This window comes from Canis aureus, chromosome 12 (genome assembly GCF_053574225.1).
Source record: "Canis aureus isolate CA01 chromosome 12, VMU_Caureus_v.1.0, whole genome shotgun sequence".
NCBI classification, from domain to species: Eukaryota; Metazoa; Chordata; class Mammalia; order Carnivora; family Canidae; genus Canis; species Canis aureus.
Window position 1 is genome coordinate 5,018,633 of NC_135622.1, and position 15,447 is coordinate 5,034,079.

At 46.9% G+C, this 15,447-nt stretch overlaps 1 protein-coding gene and 1 long non-coding RNA gene across 5 annotated transcripts; one reads left to right on the forward strand and one right to left on the reverse strand.

The window, feature by feature from the left end:
* Positions 1-176: 176 nt before the first annotated feature.
* TARS2 (threonyl-tRNA synthetase 2, mitochondrial) lies at positions 177-14,260 on the reverse strand. 3 transcript variants are annotated; one of them, XM_077842436.1, is made up of 18 exons: positions 14,112-14,260; positions 13,622-13,818; positions 13,188-13,311; positions 11,723-11,847; positions 10,665-10,782; positions 10,487-10,551; positions 10,144-10,222; positions 8,957-9,103; positions 8,700-8,798; positions 8,210-8,427; positions 7,561-7,723; positions 7,199-7,336; positions 6,948-7,025; positions 5,186-5,286; positions 4,880-4,981; positions 4,655-4,727; positions 3,958-4,072; positions 177-545 (listed from the first exon to the last, which is right to left on the reverse strand). In XM_077842436.1, the coding sequence occupies exons 1-18, from the start codon at positions 14,175-14,177 to the stop codon at positions 397-399; spliced, it is 2,157 nt and encodes a 718-aa protein (XP_077698562.1). In that variant the 5' UTR covers positions 14,178-14,260; the 3' UTR covers positions 177-396. The 3 variants fall into 3 exon arrangements, 2 of the variants coding, with proteins under 2 accessions (XP_077698562.1, XP_077698561.1); XM_077842435.1 differs by having other exon boundaries at positions 14,103-14,247; XR_013348802.1 differs by lacking the exon at positions 177-545 and having other exon boundaries at positions 4,006-4,072; positions 4,880-4,977; positions 14,103-14,250.
* On the forward strand, positions 7,506-12,317 carry LOC144280414 (uncharacterized). Of its 2 annotated transcripts, XR_013348834.1 has the most exons (4): positions 7,506-7,707; positions 7,968-8,044; positions 11,737-11,859; positions 12,182-12,317. It is a non-coding gene; the product is annotated as an uncharacterized LOC144280414 (long non-coding RNA). The 2 variants fall into 2 exon arrangements; XR_013348833.1 differs by lacking the exon at positions 12,182-12,317 and having other exon boundaries at positions 7,514-7,707; positions 11,737-12,142.
* Positions 14,261-15,447: the final 1,187 nt, after the last annotated feature.

The window sequence follows — 15,447 nt, forward strand, 5'->3', positions numbered from 1 at the left end:
AGGGTACGAAGGAGTCCAGGGTGGGGGACAGGACAGCTACCCCAAAAGCCCCCTACTGGTGAGAGGCCACGGCTACCTCCTCTCTGTTTCGCCAGGGCCCAGGGACAAAAGAGAGAGGCAGAGTTAAACTCCCTTTTATCCTCTGCTTAGGAGTCAGAGATGAAGATAAAGACACATACCTGAGAGCTTCAAGTTTATTCTTTATACTTTCACTCTCCCCACATCCAAACAGCTACAGCATTCCCCACATCAAATGACTTTCCAGGAGAGCAAACTCATGCCTCCACATGATTCTGAGGGGGTTTGGGGGGGGGGGTGCCTCTAGATTCTGGCAGTGAGGTAGCTCTCCTGCATGGAGGGAGGCAGGCAGCTCCTGCCGCATCCATACACAAAAGTTCAGAACACTTCCTCAGCATCTGAGACCCTGGTGTTCTGGAGCTCCAGCAGCCGTTGCACAGCCTCAGTCAAGTCCCGCTCCCCGAGCTGGCGGTTATCTCGAGTCCGAATGTTCACTGTTTTCTTACTCTGCTCTTTCTGGCCAACCACTGCAGGAAGAGGGGAGGTTTGGGATTGTCAGGGTACACTTATCCACATGGAATATGCAAACATTCAAGAGACCTGAATCTTTAGGAAGAGTGAGAGCACAGCCCAGATATAGTTCAGGAAAAGGAGATACTTAGATGCCTCCTGCTCTCCAGTTCCCCGATCATCCTGATGAAATAAGGAAATGTTCCAGACATGCTCCACATGCCTTAGCACTTTTAGTAAGGAGCCTAGGGAGTACAGATAGTGGGGTAAGCCAGAGAAAGACAAACAGACCAAGAAGCAGACTCAGAAACTGTATGTTTGGACATTAGAGAGAGGGGAAGGTGGTAGGGGCACAAAGCTCAAGGCAAGTCCAGGGGGTAATGGGGCAACTTGCTCTAAGTGCCATTGGGTGAGTGAGAGTGTAAAACGAGAGAACTGAGTAACCTTAGTAAGAGGCGTTTCTGTTCCTTGTCTTCAAGACAGAGCTCTGAGTGGAGAAATGAAAAAAAGGAACAAGGTGGCCTGAGTTTACTCAAGGTCTTTCTCATCATTCCTTAGGGTTGACTCCCTCTGGGTGTAGAATAAACAAAGCTAACTAATTAACACCTTATTAATTTGTCCTGTCCCTTTCTCTGTAATGCTCCTTTGGTTAATTAACCTAACAGACATCAAAAGCTAGGATGAAAACTGTTTTCCTGGGATCCCTGGGTGGCGCAGCGGTTTAGTGCCTGCCTTTGGCCCAGGGAGCGATCCTGGAGACCCTGGATCGAATCCCACATCGGGCTCCCGGTGCATGGAGCCTGCTTCTCCCTCTCCCTGTGTCTCTGCCTCTCTCTCTCTCTCTCTCTGTGTGACTATCATAAATTAAAAAAAAAAAATTAAAAGAAATCTTAAAAAAAAAAAGAAAACTGTTTTCCTGAAACCATAAAACTCCTAGAAGAAAACATAGGTGGTGATATCTTGGACACCGGCATTAGCAACTTTATTCTGGATGTGTCTCCTCAGGCAAGAGAAATAAAACCAAAAATAAATTACTGAGACCACATCAAGCTAAAAAAGCTTTGCATAGCAAAGGAAACTATCAACACAATGAAAAGGCAACCTATTGAATGGAGGAAGATATTGGCAAATGATATACCTGGTAAGAGGTTAATATTCAAAATATATAAAGAGGGATCCCTGGGTGGCGCAGCGGTTTGGCGCCTGCCTTTGGCCCAGGGCGCGATCCTGGAGACCCGGGATCGAATCCCACATCGGGCTCCCGGTGCATGGAGCCTGCTTCTCCCTCGGCCTGTGTCTCTCTCTCTCTCTCTCTCTCTCTCTCTCTCTCTGTGACTATCATAAATAAATAAAAATTGAAAAAAAATATTAAAAAAAAATATATATAAAGAACTCCTACAATTCAACACCAAAAAACCCCCAACAGTCATAGTTGAAAATAGGCAGAGGGCCTAAATAGACATTTTTCCAAAGATGACATACAGATGGCCACCAGGCACTTAAAAAGATGCTTAACAACACTAATTATCACAGAAGTGCAAATCAAAACCACATGAGTTATCACCTCACACCAGTCAGAATGGCTAGTATCAAGAAGATAAGAGGGGCAGCCTGGGTGGCTCAATGGTTTAGTGCCGCCTTCAGCCCAGGGCGTGATCCTGGAGACCCAAGATCAAGTCCCATGTTGAGTACCATGTCGGGCTCCCTGCAGGAAGCCTGCTTCTCCCTCTGCCTGCCTGAGTCTCTGCCTGCCTGCGCTGCTGCCTCTCTCTCTCTCTGTCTCTCTGTCATAAAGAAGACAAGAAATAACACGTGTTGGCAAGGATGGGGAGAAAAGGGACCCTTGGTGGGAATGCATGCTGGTGCAGCTACTACAGAAAACAGGATGGAGGGTTCATGAATAAACAAATCTTAAAAATATATATTGCCAATATATGGAAGCAACCCCAAGTGGCCATCAACAGACACATGGATACAGCCAGGTACCCTGTATGATTTCACTTTTACATGGAATCTAAAACACAAAACAAATGAATACATACACACACTCTCCCAACAGAAACAGTCTCATAAATACAGAACCAAAAAAGTGATGGTTGCCAGAGGGGAGCAGGGTAGGAGCATGGGCAGAATAGGTGAAGGGGAATAGAGATATAAACTTCCAATTATAAAATAAGTAAACCACAGTGATGAAACATATAGCATAGAGATAGTCAATAATATAACATTATATGCAGATAGATGGTAGCTACATTTATTGTGATGAGCACCTAGTAATGTATAGACGCATCAAATCATTATGCTGCAAACCTGAAATTAACGTAACATTGTGTGTCAACTATACTACAATTAAAATTTTTTAAATTTAATTAAAAAAATAGATTAATGGGGGCAGCCCCAGTGGCTCAGCGGTTTAGCACCGACTTCAGCCAAGGGCGTGGTCCTGGAGACACGGGATGGGATGGAGTCCCACATCGGGCTCCCTGCATGGAGCCTGCTTCCCCCTCTGCCTGTGTCTCTGCCTCTCTCTATCTCTCAGGAATAAATAAAATCTTAAAAAAAAATAAGATTAATGTTAAAGTTACTATGTATATAATTAAGAATAACCAGCAAAATATACAAAAATTAAAAGGATAAAACGTGAGTCTAAAAAGAAATGCTATTTTTGCAGCAAAATGCTGATAGCTTTGGGCAATATCCCCAGAGCCAATGTGGTTCACACTATCCCAGCTCAAGATTAAGGGGCACTTTAGGGCAGTCCCAGTGGCGCAGCGGTTTAGCGCCGCCTGCAGCCTGGGGCGTGATCCTGGAGACTCGGGATCGAGTCCCACATCAGGCTCCCTGCATGGAGCCTACTTCTCCCTCTGCCTGTGTCTCTGCCTCTCTTTCTGTGTCTCTCATGAATAAATTAATAAAAAAAAGATCTTAAAAAAAAAGGGGGGGGGCACTTTAGTGGAGATGTCTGAAAATATGGGCCCAGCAGGTAAAATTCAAATACTGGCTGGCTACATAAAAACCCTAGCCTTAGTCTTGAAGGTGCTCACTATTTACCATATGTTGTAATAACCTAAATCTCATCAAATGTTTTCTCAAATGTCTGTGATTTTATATATATTTTTTGTTCTGCTGAGAATATTCTATACTACGTGTTAGTAAAAAAGTGCTTTTCGTGCCTGTGACATAATTCTCTATGACTTGGCACAAATGCAAAGAATAAATCAGTAGTAGGAAAAAAGAAAAATTCTTCTGAGGATGAGAACTGGTTGCCAGGGGGGTGAAGGACCCTAGGGTCCAAATGGCTCAGGTGTCCTGAATCCAGCTCAGTAATTAACCCAAATATGCAGATGACCAAATTTAATAGGAAAGAGCAGTGCAGGAGGCCAGTGGGAGAGTGCAGGGCTCCGAGTGCATGTGCTGTTGGTTTCTTACCGAACTGAAAGTTGTAGTGGGCGAGCTGAGCCCGGCGGACTCGCCGGCTGAGGGTCAGTCCTGAGTCGGCGTCCAGGTCACAAACCAGTCCTGCAGCCTGTAGCCTCTGCTGTGCCTGGGGCAGAGAGGCAGAGGTTTGATGACAGGAACTGAAAGCTGAGGAGCTAGAATAGTCTAAAACCAATCTTCTCCATGCACTGGATCTGTTCCTCCGTCCTCTGCCTTAAGCCTCTCATTTCCTGTGGACAACCACTCCTTGTTCATCTCTACACCAAGGCCCCTCCCTAGCCCTGTAGTTTGGTCTGCCTCCTTCTGGAGGCAAGCTTGTCACCAATTCCCCAATTCTGCCTGCTGTAGCCACAGAGCCACCCAACCAGCTACTTGACTCTGGTACCATCCATATTCTTACTTCTCTCTAGAAAGCAAACACAAAACCAACATTTCTCTAAGCCCCTTTTGTGCCAAGTACTCTGCTGTCAGAGTTTAACATTTGTTAATTTGTTTAATTTTCACGCATCTCCACAGGCATCTCTCGATGTGGAATTTCTAGCATAAAGGCTGGCAACCATTTGAGCCCAGCCTTGGGCTCCAAGTGCTAGTCTGTGTGAATAGCCCACCCCGGCCTACCCATTGCTCAGCCCTGGACTACAGCTAGTCCTGCTTCAGCGCCTGTGCACACAGCCCTGCTTCCCCTCACCTCCCTGGCATATTCCTCTTGCTCAGCTCCCACGGGGATGACCACTACCTGGAACGGCGACAGCCACAATGGCCTGGTGGAGACAAGAGGAAGGCAAACTATTTACTCTGGCTTTGACCATGAGTGTGGCTACAGAGTCGACTTGAGAGGAAAATGGAAGAGGGAGTCTGAGGAGACCAGGATCTGGAGCATGCACTAACAGAAATCTGGGGCCAGCGGTCTCACCATTTTCCCCCATAGCTTTCCGCCAGCACTCCCAACATCCTTTCCACAGAACCTAGCACTGCTCGGTGAATGAGGACTGGACGCTCCAGGACTCCCGCCTGCCTTGGAGGGAAAAAGGGAGATGAATGGAATAAAGAAAGTGCATAAAATGTGCACCCAAAAGGTTTCCAAGAAATATTCAGGTTTCCAAGAAATATTCAGCTCCAGCAAAGGTGTAGAGGATTGGGGTTTCATTTTTGGGGAAAGTTGATTTCCACCTATTCTGTTGGCAGCCAAGGGAAAAGGAGATGGGGCAAGGTTCTGTACCCCTTGTACTGGAGGTCAAATCTCAAAGGCAGCTGGAAGTCAAGCTGGATTGTGCCACACTGATGAGGCCGGCCCAGGGCATCATGGAGGTGCACATCAATCTGGAAGAGACAGACGGGAGGGCAGAAGAGCAACCAGAAGCAGCATATACCCTCTACTGAATGTACCACCCACCCTCTACCTACCCACATCCCAGGCTGTTTAGGGAGACTTATCACACAGCTATAATATACTCTAATTCACTCATTGGGCACTCCAGCGGTGGCTCTTTCTACTCAGTAATGGCAGAACTTTAAGGGACATGAACACCGACATGAATGACCCACCCACACCCTGGCCTCTGAATTCCTTAAGCTTGTCATCTCAAAGATCTTCATGTGCACTCATGCATGGATACAGCCTTCATCTTGTCATTGCTCAGAATGGCTGCACCTCTGCAATAGTGCATCACACACCCTGCTCTGATTACTATCTTTTGGTCTTTTGGCTCTGACAATTATTCCTACCAATGGCTCTTCAATTTCTAGGTTCCTTAACTCCTCTTTTTCCTTCCCATTCACAGCCCCTACCCACCTTTCTTTCCGCATGCAGATGGAACCTGGTTCCCTTCTACCATTGTTCTCCTGTCACATCTCCATGGCAATACCCCAACCTGGTGGCACTCTTGCCTCCCACCTCCTTGGCCCTGCAACAGAACCCCTCAGAGCTGCCCAACATGTCCTATACCACACAAATGCATAAATGGGGACTGCTGCCACCATGCTAGTCCCTGTTTTGAACCTCAACTGGGCCCTCGCTATTGTTAGCAATCCTCTGCTGCCCAAGTCAGTTTTGTGTCCTGTTCTCAAGGATTTTCAAGCTTTCTCTTCTTCCTATTGTCACTGCCCTCACTGCCAACTCCCCCTCTGCCCTACTCCCATCTCAGCAAATGATCCTGTCTCCTATCTCACAGTGAAATCAGATAATGATGTCACGAGATGGAAAAATGTCTCCATTTCCTGTCACCACACCTAGACTTCCTTGCATGTACCCCCACCTTTCTTCCTGCCTCCGGAACAATGGCAAAGGTGGTCTCTTGAAGGCTCTCAATCCTACTCCTCAAGCCTCACCAGGAAATTCCCTCTACTGAAACCCCTCTACAACTTCTACTTCTCTTAGACCCAAACAGATTCTCTTTCATCAGAACACTTAAACATTCTCAAATTTCTCCCTTTATCAAAATCTCTTTTGACTACCCAGGCCCCTTTGGCTACTCTCCTTTGCTTTTTCAAGAGCCAAAATTCTCAAAAGAGTTAAGTTCATTTTTCACCTCTGACTCCCAACTCCAGCCTACTTTACCAAAAATGGTCCTTCAACATCTAACAGCCTTTTCACTGAACCCAGCAGACACTTTCCAGTCCTTTTTCCCCCTAACTTCTTCCAGCTTGCCCTGCAAGTTTTTACCCTGCCCTCAGCCTGCTCTGGAATTTCCCGTACCTGGCCAATAATGACCTTCCAGGTTATTATCCCGCAAGAAGCCTTTCCTGACCCTCCTGAGTGACATGCTTCCTTGATACCTATACAGTGTGGATTCGGTGGCCCCAAAATGCCTATTTACCTCCCACACCCTTCACATGATCATAAGCTCCACGTGGGCAGGAGACATACTGCTCTTCTTTATATCCTAGACAAGTTTAAAAATACTCCTTTGTGCCTATTAAATATGTAATAAAACAAAACAAGAGATGAATAAATAAAACTCTTAGCAGGGTCCCCTACATACCTTAGGCCCATAAAATGCACCATCTCCAGGTTTGAGGTCCCAGGGTTCTCCAAATTCTTCCAGGGCCCGTTGAAGGACCTTTCAGAGGGAATGAGATAAGAGAGGAATGTGTCATCTTAGAGTTTATGAGCAATAGAGCCTTCCAGTCCCCAACAAATGACCTGCTTAGCATATGCCCCTAAGGAGGACCCTGATTCCTATCTCCCCCACCCCTATGATAGAGTGGTTTATCTGCCTCTTCACCTGCTTACCTGCTCAGCCTGGTCCCAAAGGCAAGACTCTCCCAGGAAGCCAGACGGCCGGGTGGATAGTGCCAGGCGGAAGGAGAAGCCAAGGACAGCATAGACAGAACGCAGGAAATCAAGACAGCCTTGGATCTCTTCTTCAAGCTGGAGGCAGAAAAAACAGTGGGTGAGCTGTACACTACCAAGTGCGGGAATGATGGGAGTTTGGGGGAGGAAACACAAGGCAAAAACATAGAGAATGGTTAGGGCTCCCATGTAACCAAGTTGTAGTATATGAAGAGGGCGACTGGCAGTTGGGAATGTTGGCAGTTCATACGGAACACAGAAAGTGGCTTAGAACTGCTCTGGTGGAGCTGGGGAAAGGTCACCTGATCTGGTGCACAGAAGATGTGAGCATCATCCTGCTGGAAGCACCGCAGCCGGGTCAGTCCCCCCAGACTACCAGAGGCCTCGGCCCGGTGCAGGACCCCAAAGTCTGCCAGTCGCAGAGGCAGCTCTCGCCAGGATCTGGGCCGGTGAGCGAACATCAGGCTAAAGATGGGGTATGGGAGGGTCAGGGCCACAGGAAAAAGTAGCCCCTGCAGACCGTCCCTCTATGTAATGTGCTTGCTTCCTCTCTCTGCCCCTTATTGAACAACCTCTCCAGCCTTGGCATGCCCTCCCACTGAGTCCTGTCCACCCCACTCAGCACAGTTTGAACCTGACCTGTTTGAAAGTTCATTTCTTAGAAACAACAGTAGCAGACCTCATTTACTGTGCTGCTATTCTGTTACAGCGACTGAGGTGAAAGAGGAACTTCGGACAGCAGTTCCAAACTCCAGATGTTACACAAAGGGACTAAGACTTAGGGAGGTAAGATGGTTTTCCCAACTCCACATGGTTAGCTGAAGGGCAGATTCAGAACACAAATCAGGTGTCCCAGGGCTCTGCCAAGGTGCTTCCTCTTACTTCATATTTGACAACTTGGTTGCCTATCCCAGCCCTGGGAGGACCTAGACCTCCTGACTCCTATCTCACCAATGTGCAGGGCAGTTCATGGGCTTGAGGGCAAGCGTGTCTGTGGAATGGCTGGTAGAGCAGACACTCAGGGAGCTGGCAAGCCTGTCAGAGCCTGGGGGCTGCAGGACAAACATATCTTCCTGATAATGTTCCCAGTGTCCTGACAGTTCCCAGAGTTTCGCCGAAAACAGTGTGGGGGTTTTCACTTCTGAGAAACCACGACGGGTGTACTCGGCCTGCAGAGGAGGATATAGACACAGGTCAGAGTGACTGGGGGAGGAGGCAGGGTGGCAGGGATATGATTCTCCTGAGATCTTAGCCACAATCTGTTAAGTACCATATTCTCTTTCTGCACTCCCATCCTGTGGACCACACATTCCTAGGACCTTGTTAAAGGTCACCTGCACTTTACAATGTTTATGTTTAATCTCGCTCTTTTAACACTTGCCTCTTCTGGGCCCCAATTTCCTCCCTGGACTTCCTTCTTCTCCACGTGGGTCCCCCTTACCCTGATAAAAGCCACCAGTGCATTATACACCCTTGTCCCTCGAGGCAGGAAGAAGCAGCTCCCGGGGCTCAGTTCATGAAAGAAGAAGAGCTCCTGTGCCTGTGCGCAGGAATGGCGGTGTCACTCAAGGGAGAAAGTGAGGACTTTGGAATCCAGAAGAAACTGATGGAGCTGCTCAATCTCTTGGATTTGGAATCTGCTCCCAACTTTGCCATCAGATTCCCTCACACCAACTCCCCTTCTCCCAATCTCTGTACCTTCCCAATGCGTCGGTGGTCCCGTAACTCCGCTTCCCCCTTCCATTCTTCCCAGGCCCTCAGCTCCTCTACTGTGGGAAAGGAGATCCCTGACACTCGTTGCAGTGTCTCTGGAGTACCCGAAGACCTCCACAGGGATGAGGAGTTCTATGAGAGGACACAGAGAGTCAAAGGGAAGATGGTGGGGGGGTGGGACTACAGGCACCTAAGCTCTCCTTCAATGATGCTAATCTGATACTGAGCTTAAGCACAATTGTCCCGTCTCAGTGTTCACTCCGTTTCCCATTGCCTTCACCAGACTACTATCCCCCCAGACTCCCTGCCATGTTTATAGCCTTAGAGATGCTCCCCCATCCCCCAACTTCTAATCAGTGACTGCTCATGGGAGTAACTCTAAGCTCTGGTCAAATGTCCATCTATCCATCCACTTATCAATCTCCCACACTATGTCCTACTCTTCTTAGCCACATGAAATTCAAATGCCTCTGCTTGCTCTTTTCTTGAACAATTTAATAAGAAATTGCCTGTGTTTTATAGCACTTTTAGTTTTTCCTCACACTTTCTCCTGTGTTAGCTGACTCTGTCTCAGTGATGTGGATTTATTGGCAGGAAAAGAATAACAATAACCTTATTTTGAGATGGGGAAAATGAGTAAGGAGATTCACCCAAGGCCATATACTTCACTGGTGGGAGAGCTAGGACTAAGCACAGATGGCTAGGTTTTCAGTCCAGGGCTTTTGGCTGTATATACCTGCCTCTCCCCTTGCTCCCAACTCCCATTCCACCTAATAAATAACTTGCCTGACCCAGGAACAGTATTTTCATAAAAAGCATGCCTTTGACTTACGGTATACTCCCTGCACCTTTCAAATGGTGTTGTATATACCCTCTCTCCACAGAAGCCTCCCCTACGTGACCTTGTCCAACTTGTTCACATATTCCCTCTCTATCTCCCTACCACCGAGGTCCAACTACAGAATGTGAATTGGCTTCTGGGCCCCAGCAGGGTGCCCAGCATCTGCCTTCAGACTGGGAGTTTGCAGAAGGTACGAATGAAAAATCTTTCTCCTTCTGGATTCCTCATTCAGCTATAAGAGGAAAGAGGGGCTAAGAGATCATCTTCCCTATTCCTCAGCTTATCCCAGTGAACACAGGAGTCTCAACCTAACCCTGCCCTCACAACTGACCGTTAGCAGCTTCAGTCCTCCAATCTGTCCAGTATGCCGAAGGTGGGGGCCCCGGCAAAGATCAACCAGCATGCCACACCTGGGAGAAAGAAGAGGCCACTTAGTGGTTCTCAAATTCTTGAGCTTCTAGTCTTCTCCCTCTCACGGCTTTTAGTAGACAGGAAAGAAAGTAAAGAACTATTCTACAGAGGGAGCAAGAACAATGGGAGATAAAATTATTTCTTGTTCCTATTCCTTTTCTGGAGGAACAGATTACTTTCTACCTTCTTTCCCTCATCCCATCTCTGGGCTTCTTTGGTGCATCCCGCCTCTCCCTCTTTCTGTCCATTTTGACAACTCTCACCCATATACTGTTGCTGTGGGACCTGTCACTTTCTCTTCAATCAGGCGAAGCTTAAAGGGGTTATCCTGGAAAGAGAGTGAGAATAAGTCTTTATTCCCATAAAGATGTCCTGGAAGAGAGCTACCCCTTCCCTCATGCTTCTGGATCTTCCTCCTAAATGTGTGCCCCTCCACCCTACCTTGAATAGCTGGCGAAGCTGATCCTGGGACACCTCTAACCTCCGGAAGGGGTGAGCAGCAGCTACAAGTTCTTGGCAAATCTGCTCCAGAGCAGGCAGCTCTGAGCCCCGGACTGTCCTGAAAAGAAGATAGTTGGTTGGCCTGCATCTGCTGAAAAGCATCACCTGGTGCCAAACCTGCTGATCGGAGGTGAAATCCTGCTCTCCAGAGACATTCAGAATTATTGGCAAAGAGAGACAAACTGAGAGAAAACATAATTAGGAAATCAGGTATAAATTTTCCAGCAGGAGCAAAAGCTCTATGTATGAAATTAAAAGCTGGACGCAGGCAATATGAATGGACAAAAATGGAGCCACAGTAATGAAGGATGAAGTAAAATTAAAGAATTCATAAAGACTAGAGAATTTCAAGCAGAGCTAGACAGGAAAAGAAAGGCACAGACCAGTGGAGAAAATGGCACCAATGTCACAGCTGAGGCCTTTAGAAGCCTTTCCCCAAACGTTCTCCTCCAAACTGAACATGCCTGACACCCCAGAAAAAGGGGGCAGAAACCACCCCTGTGAAAGGGTACACACTCAGTTATAAAATGAATCAGGTTTGAGGAGTTAATGTATAGTATGGTGACTATAACTGATAATTCTGTTTTGTTTATATATTAAAATTTATAAGAGTAAACCTTAAGCATTTATACATACACACACTTAATCAACCCAATTGTGAGAATCCTTTCACAATGTATACAAACATCAAATTATCAGGTTGTACACTTTTTTATATTTAAAATTTTGTTTGTTTGTTTGTTTATGTCATTTCTACACCCAACATGGGGCTTGAACTCACAACCCCAAAATGAAGTTACATGCTCTTCTGACTGAGCCAGCCAGGTTCCCCTCACATTGCACACTCTAGTATAGGTGCTATCAAAGTGAGCACTATACACTTTAAATATATTACTTTATGAATTATACTCTAAAAAGTTGAAAAATTAAATAAAACACAGTTAAATATCTAAAAAAGAAACCACCCCAGAATCATTCTCTTTTCTTGCACTACTCACCGCTCCTTTCCCAGGAAGAAATCATGGTAGAAGCCACATTCTGTACTTGGACCTCGGCAGAGGACAGCACCAAGGAGTTGTTCAGCTGCTGCCCCAAGGACGTGGGTGCTGGAGTGCCAGAACACCTGGGTTCACAAGTAAGGAATTCATACCCTCCTCCCTCAAGCCCTCAGAGAAGCTGGTGTGAAATCAGTATGGCTCTTCTACAGAAAACCCCCAGCGCCACTCCTTGGTGCTTCCCAGTCCTGGAGCTCAAAAGCACAAGCCGAATCTTCTTTTGTTGGTCCTATAACAACCCCCTTTAGGGCTTCAGAGTAAACTACCTTCTTAAGATAGGGCTCTGTTTGGTCTTTGAGTTCTATTTTTTTCTATCCCAGGAATCAGGTGTGATGCAACCCCTTTTCTATGGTTTGTCACCACTTGTAGGTGACAAAATTCCATTTTTCTGGATCCTAATAGATGAGGTCCATATTACCTAAGCTGACCTGAAGAAGACAAAGTGGGAAGGAGGTCAGCGGTGGAAGCCAAGTTAGAATTAAAAAATATATGCTACAGATAACTTATAATGTTTATGTCTATAAAATCAAATGGACTGAACTGGCATTATATCCTTCTATTTTCAGCTTATGATCCCTCCTCTCTACTAGCACAAATGATGTCTACTTAATAGACCCAGTCTGAAAACTTTCATCATAAGCTGTTTTTTAAGATTTTACGTTTTTATTTGACAGAGAGAGAGCGTGAGCAGAAGCAGGCAGAGTGGGGAAGGGGAGAGTAGGCTCCCTGCTGAGCATGGAGCCTGACTTGAGTCCTCAATCCCAGGACCCCGGGATCATGACTTGAGCTGAAGGCAGACACTTAACTGACTGAGCCACCCAGGCGTCCCTCATAAGTTTCTAGCTTAGGCAGGGCTAGTCAAGACAAGCTATCTGTGGTATGTCTCCCTCCTAATTGCAAATGGAGAAACTGAGGCAAAAGAAATACTAGAAATATGTCTACTTAAATATCACTTAGTTTAGGTACTCCTGAGTGATGCAGTTTGTTAAGTGTCCTATTCATGGTTTGGGCTCAGGTTGTGATCTCAGGGTCCTGAAATGGAGCCCTGTGTCAGACTCTGTGCTCTGCGCAGAGACTGCTTGGGATTCTCTCTTTCTCCCTCTGCCCCTCTGTACCTCCCCACATCTCTTTCTCTTTTTAAAATAAGTAAACCTTTAAATTAAAAAATACATATTGGGGCGCTTGAGCAGCTCAGTTAATCATCTGCCTTCGGCTAAGGTCATGATCCCAGGGTCCTGGGATCAAGTCCTACATCAGGCTTCCTGCTCAGCAGGGAGCCTGCTTCTCCCTCTCCCTCTGCCTGCCACTCTCCCTGCTTGTGCATGCTGTCAAATAAATAAGATCTTTAAAATATACACATATCCCTTAGTTTGGTTGTTATGGCATTCCCAAAAACAAAGAAACTTACTGCTTTGCCCTCTGCAGAACTAAATGTCAGAAATTTGAGGTCAGAATCTGTCTCCAAGGGTCGCTCCAGATCATAAAGCTCTCCATTCACCTGAGCAGCCACTACAGTATCTGCCACTGTTGAACTTGGTGGAAGGGAGGGGTGAGGATAAAGAAAAAGACATGGTTACAATCCACAGGGGAAGAGAGGGACTAATCTCTCAACAACTCCAAATTTGCAAATGGGGAAAGGTGTAACCAGAGCAACAAAATCTATAATTGCGTTTCCTGATGGATAATAAATGAAGGGTAGGCACTCTGAAACTAATGCAGATAAAAATGAAAACTCAGGAAAAGGCGATCTTGAGAAGAATGGAAGAGAAACAAACAGAATTTTCATTCCCCACTCAAGTCCTGCGAAGTACAGAGACAGGATACTCCTGGTGGGTCTGGTACCTCATCTGCTGGGCTAGTTGGTAAGGAGTCGTGTTCCATGCCACAGCGTCCACCTTTTGGCCTCCAGGGAGAGTTATCTTAATAGTCTGCCGTTCTTTCTGTGTCCTGCTCGCTAACCTCTTCACCTGAGCAGTCCATAGCTCCTCAAAAAGGCCAAGCCGCTCTGCCAACCAATGTGGAGGGTTCGGCACCGATGCCTGGAGGGAAAGATGCTAGGAGGTAACAGGGTCCATCATTCCTTTTTGGGCTTGGGGCTGGTGGGAGATGAGGGCATGGAAGTGGTCTTGGTCCCGATCCCTCGTCTGAAAGGACTGGGTGACACAGGGCTGGGAGCCCTTGTTCCTCCACCCGTTGACCCTAGGGAAAAGATGGCTGCACCTAAGGACTTGGGAAGCCCGTCCAGGGGTAGGGGTGTCCGGCTGGGCTGAGAGCCTACATCTCCAGCTGGGCTGGATTCGAGCGGTTCGTAACTTTTGGGTACCTCACGCACCGTGCGTAGCCCGCAGATCTGCAAGACCGGGAGCCGGAGCTGCCGCCACCTGCGATACAACCCCATGTTCCTTCAGACCGGTGCCTACATCCTTAAACAAATTGTCGCCGTTTCTCCTTCACCGGATTCCTCATTGGCTGCTGGCCCAACACCGCCCATGCCTATGGGCTCCTGAGGCTGCCACTCTAGTCTGGGCCCGCCTTCAGGAAATCCGCCGAGGTACGCCCCACACAGCGCGAGCCGCGGTGCGGGTGGTTCCGGGTGAGCGGAAGACCTAAACTGTTACACACACCCGCAATCCCGAAACCTGAAATCCCAGCCCAAAGTAGCAATAACGTATTCTGCAACTTTGAGGACAGGGGCAGGAAAACGCCTGAGAAATGACAGTGGGAGAAAAACGGACGGGAAAGAGGAGCTAGTCATTTCCTTTTAACCATAGGTTTTTACATAGTCTTTACTGGCAGGTAGAAAAGAGGTAAGAGCATAGTCCTTGGAACCTGACACTGTAAATCTTAGATCTGTCTGCCATTCACTGTGGAATTTTGGGTGGATTGTTTAATTTATTCTAAGCTTCAATTTCCTCATCTATAAAATGGGAATAATAATAAAACTTCCAACTGCTGAGGTTAACTTTATGGAAACCGTGCCTCGCCACAATGGTGACAAGCAATTAGAATAAATGAATTCAACGACTTTGGGGCTGGGGCAGAGAATCTGCGGGGGGCACTTGTTGGAATCTCTTCACAGTCCTAGTGTTTATGAGGGACCTTAAAGACCTCTTAATCTTACAGATGGGAGACTTTAAGGTCAGAGAAGATAAGTGACTTAAGGTCAAAGAGTAAGTGCTGGTTCAAGATTTTGAATCCAATTCGTACACCCTTCTATCACACCATGCTTTCTCTAACAGTAGGGTTGATTTCCAATGTACTCCCCATCACTTCAGAAAGAGATGCCTGACCCCAGAACCTCAGCTGTCTGCTTCCTGCACAAGACCTTGCCTCTCATTTCCATCCTAGCTCTCCACTTCCTTGATCTCTTCTCTTCCCACTCCCTGCAATATCTAGCACAGAGGACTAGGCATGTTTGATTTATTTTGCAAAGTAAAAACTGAAACACGGTCACATTTGTGGTAAAGTAGGAGGGGAAATGGACTTGGGGGGCAGCTGTAATGTTCTCAATAACTCCCCTTCATCCCCTCACCTGGGGGTGGGGATGGTTAGAGATGGTTCTCAAGTTTCCAGTGCTGATAGAATCAAGGATTGTGTTGGAAGAGCTGTCAGAGAAAGCTGTTTAATCTAGGCTTCCAGAGGCCAGAGGTTCTTTCTGGTGAAGGCAG

Excerpts from the sequence above, each read along its gene's own strand:
- TARS2 (XM_077842435.1), bottom strand. The coding sequence starts at position 14,177 with ATGGGGTTGTATCGCAGGTGGCGGCAGCTCCGGCTCCCGGTCTTGCAG. Across the intron at positions 9,104-10,143 it reads GAGGACTGAAGCTGCTAACG|AACTCCTCATCCCTGTGGAG; the intron begins GTCAGTTGTGAG and ends GTCCTCTCATAG. Across the intron at positions 7,026-7,198 it reads TTTGGGACCAGGCTGAGCAG|GTCCTTCAACGGGCCCTGGA; the intron begins GTAAGCAGGTGA and ends TCCCTCTGAAAG.